At 49.2% G+C, this 3,424-nt stretch overlaps 2 protein-coding genes across 2 annotated transcripts in view; both read right to left on the bottom strand.

Annotated features, from left to right (window-relative positions):
- Nucleotides 1–110: 110 nt before the first annotated feature.
- LOC127750680 (zinc finger protein OZF-like) lies at nt 111–2,175 on the bottom strand. Its single transcript, XM_052272951.1, has one exon. It carries the CDS (start codon nt 2,055–2,057, stop codon nt 897–899), a length of 1,161 nt encoding a protein of 386 aa, XP_052128911.1. The 5' UTR covers nt 2,058–2,175; the 3' UTR covers nt 111–896.
- A 22-nt stretch (nt 2,176–2,197) lies between these two features.
- The window catches only part of LOC113209677 (zinc finger protein 271-like), a 2,121-nt gene continuing 894 nt past the window's right edge, over nt 2,198–3,424 (bottom strand). The window contains exon 3 of the mRNA XM_052272953.1: nt 2,198–3,418. Coding sequence (XP_052128913.1) covers nt 2,510–3,418 — 909 coding nt within the window. The 3' untranslated portion in view covers nt 2,198–2,509. The remainder of the gene's footprint in view (nt 3,419–3,424) is intronic.

The raw sequence follows: 3,424 nt of genomic DNA on the forward strand, positions 1-3,424 counted from the left end.
GGGGGGGGGGAGGAGTCCCCACAGCTATTAGCGGCTTGAGGGGCAAAAGAGGGGAGCGGGCGGCGGAGCGAAGGGGTCTCATTTCGACCCGCGCCCACCTGACACGGCCCTGCTAGCCTAGGCTCAGGTCATTGGGCAAAAGAAAACGGTCATGACAAAAGGCAGGAACAATCAAACGCCGGGAAAACGGCCAAATTCAAAAGCAAAATCGAAGTTAAAATAAAAGGCGCTAACATTTAGCGAACCAGAAACGCCCCCGCACATCGGGCAAAAAAAGGTCGAACAAGCGCACGACCCGTTAACATTGTGTCACGGCCGAAAAACTTTCCCACTAATTTCGTCCCCCGACGTACTGCCTGGCTGTGCAGCCGTCGTCGCCAACTTGGGTCGTTATAAGGAGCTCATAACTACTTCTTGAGCTGCTCGTGGAGCAAACATCCCTCCCGACAGTGGTCCGCCTCCTACCACTTCAGGATCGGGAACGACGACGTCGTTTGGAAATGGGCAAGCACTGGTTCCAGAGCAGAGCATAAACAAAATCTGCCAACGACTTGCCCAGATCAGTAAGTTCTTTTTAAGGTTTTAGGTATACATCAAGTCTCAATGAACAAAAGTATTATTAATAATTTTTAAGGTCCAAGAACCGCAAAATATCCGTCATGCGCAAAAAGGGAAGAGAGTCGAAAAAAAGGTGTTGTCGGGATAATGAAACCTGTTATATTCGCAATGCAATGCAAAAACAGCAATTAATTCATCACAATGCACAATACTGAACTGGTTACAAAAGTTAAAGTTTGAAAAAGAAAAAGGGTTAAATGGAACTACAAATCCTTTTGTGGTTTTTGAAATTTGATATTTTACTGAATGCCTTAGGCCTTGGTACACAGGTCACACCTTTAAGGCTTTTCACCGGTGTGTGTCCTAACGTGAGTGACAAGAGTACTTTTCTGAGAAAAACGCATTTTACACACATCACACTTGTAGGGCTGTTCACCAGTGTGTGTCCTTATGTGGGCGACAAGGGTGATTTTTTGAGTAAACGACATTTGACACGTTTCACACTTGAATGGCTTTTCACCAGTGTGTGTCCTAACGTGAGCGAGAAGAGTGTCTTTCCGACTAAAACGTATTTTACACACGTCACACTCGTAGGGCTTTTCACCAGTGTGGGTCCTCATGTGAATGACAAGATTGCCTTTTTCAGTAAAACGCATTTTACATACGTCGCATATGTAAGGCTTTTCACCAGTGTGTGTCCTGACGTGAGAGACAAGGTGAAATTTACGAGAAAACAACATATGACACGTTTCACACTTGTACGGCTTTTCACCAGTGTGTGTCCTCATGTGAGCGACTAGATGGGCTTTTTGAGTAAAACGCATCGGACAGAGGTCACAGCCATGTGGCTTTTCCCCTGTGTGATACATTTTGTGCACCTTAAGATTATCCGCTCGTGCAAAACTCTTCGCACAGACATCGCATTTAAAGGCCCCACCGCTGCTGCGCCCGCGTGAGTTCGTCTGCAGAGCGCCAAGGGGCTTGGTTTTACTTCCGGTCGTGCTGTCGGTGCTCTTCCTGCCGAGCTGCTCCTTGCGCAGCACCCGTGAGGCCTTCTGGTCGTCCTGCTGTTTGTCCTGCACCGGCTGAGCGTCGCAGGGCCCATACCGGACGGCACGAGGGACGGCCAAATCACCTGACTTAGAAGCGCCGCCGGGAGGAGACGCCACTTCTTCATCTTTGTCTCGCTGTTCTTCCTGCACTTCGGAGTCCACAGGTCCGCACCCAATGCTCGCCGCGGCCTCTGCTGGGCATTGCTCTTCCTGCACCTCGGAGTCCACAGGTCCGCACCCAATCCTCGTCGCGTCCTCCGCTGGGCACTGCTTGTCCTGCACCGAGAAGCACGCCGCCACCACCAGCCCCAGCGGGTCGTCCTCTTCTTTCAGCTCGTCGAGCTGCCCCCGGCGATGCTGATATCTCCAGGATCCTCCCCGAGGGTCGCCCCGCTGGAGAAAAAGCACTCGCCGCCTGCAACAAGAGCACGCGTCAGAAACTTGCATCGCCAAGAACCAAGGACCGCCACATAACCTTAACCGGCATGCACAAGCAAGGAACAAAATGGAAATGTCGCAAGGTTTTTTGAATCTGTATACCCTTGTGTTTATTCGTATTACAATAAACAAGAAAATGCGAAATTATTACAATAATTGCTAAAAAAAATCTGCCAGATCTGGTAACAAAAATTAAGTATTCGACTTGCAAGGACCGCTACATAACCGGCCTGCACGAGCAAGTAACAAAATTGACGTGTCGTCGAAATGATGAATTCTGTAAGCCTCCGTTTTTATTCTTAATAATATGAACAAACAAATATAAATTGAGAACAATCGTTATTAAAAAACGGATTTAACTGGATTAGAAGGTTCAAGATATCAAAAAGAAATGAAGTTAGCTACAAATTGTTTTGTGTTTATTGAATGTTGATAGAAACCTAAAGGCATTCTTACACATGTCACACGTGTATGGCTTTTCCCCTAGTGTGCGTTCTTATATGACGGACAAGACTACACTTCTGAGAAAAACGCAATTTACATACGTCGCACTTGTAAGGCTTTTCACCAGTGTGTGTCCTCACGTGCTTGACAAGAGTGCTTTTCTCAGTAAAACGTATTTTACATACATCGCACTTGTAAGGCTTTTCACCGGTGTGTGTTTTCATGTGAGCGACAAGACTCGACTTCTGAGAAAAACGCATTTTACATACGTCGCACTTGTAAGGCTTTTCACCAGTGTGTGTCCTCATGTGCTTGACAAGATTGCTGTTATCAGTGAAACGCATTTTACATACGTCACACTTGTACGGCTTTTCGCCAGTATGTATCCTCACGTGCTTGATAAGATCACCCTTCTGAGTAAAACGGATCGGACAGAGGTCACAGCCATGTGGCTTTTCCCCAGTGTGATACATTTTATGCAGCTTAAGATTATACGCTCGTGCAAAACTATTCGCACAGACATCGCATTTAAAGGCCCCACCGGTGCTCCCGCGCGAGTTCGTCTGCAGAGCGCCAATGACCTTGGTTTTACTTCCGGTCGTTCCGGTCCTGCTGCCGGTGCTCTTCCTGCCGAGCTGCTTCTTCCGCAGCACCCGCGAGGCCTTCTGGTCGTCCTGTTTGTCCTGCACCGGCTGAGCGTCGCGGGTTCTATACCGGACGGCACGAGGGACGGCCGAACCACCCGACTTAGAAGCACCGCCGGGAGGAGACGCCACTTCTTCATCTTGGTCGCGCTGCTCTTCCTGCACCTCAGTATCCGCAGGTCCGCACCCAATGCTCGCCGCGTCCTCCGCTGGGCACTGCTTGTCCTGCACCGAGAAGCACGCCGCCACCACCAGCCCCAGCGGGTCGTCCTCTTCTTTCAGCTCGTC

The sequence above is a fragment of the Frankliniella occidentalis genome, unplaced genomic scaffold (genome assembly GCF_000697945.3).
Source record: "Frankliniella occidentalis isolate FOCC.00 unplaced genomic scaffold, Focc_3.1 Scaffold233, whole genome shotgun sequence".
NCBI classification, from domain to species: Eukaryota; Metazoa; Arthropoda; class Insecta; order Thysanoptera; family Thripidae; genus Frankliniella; species Frankliniella occidentalis.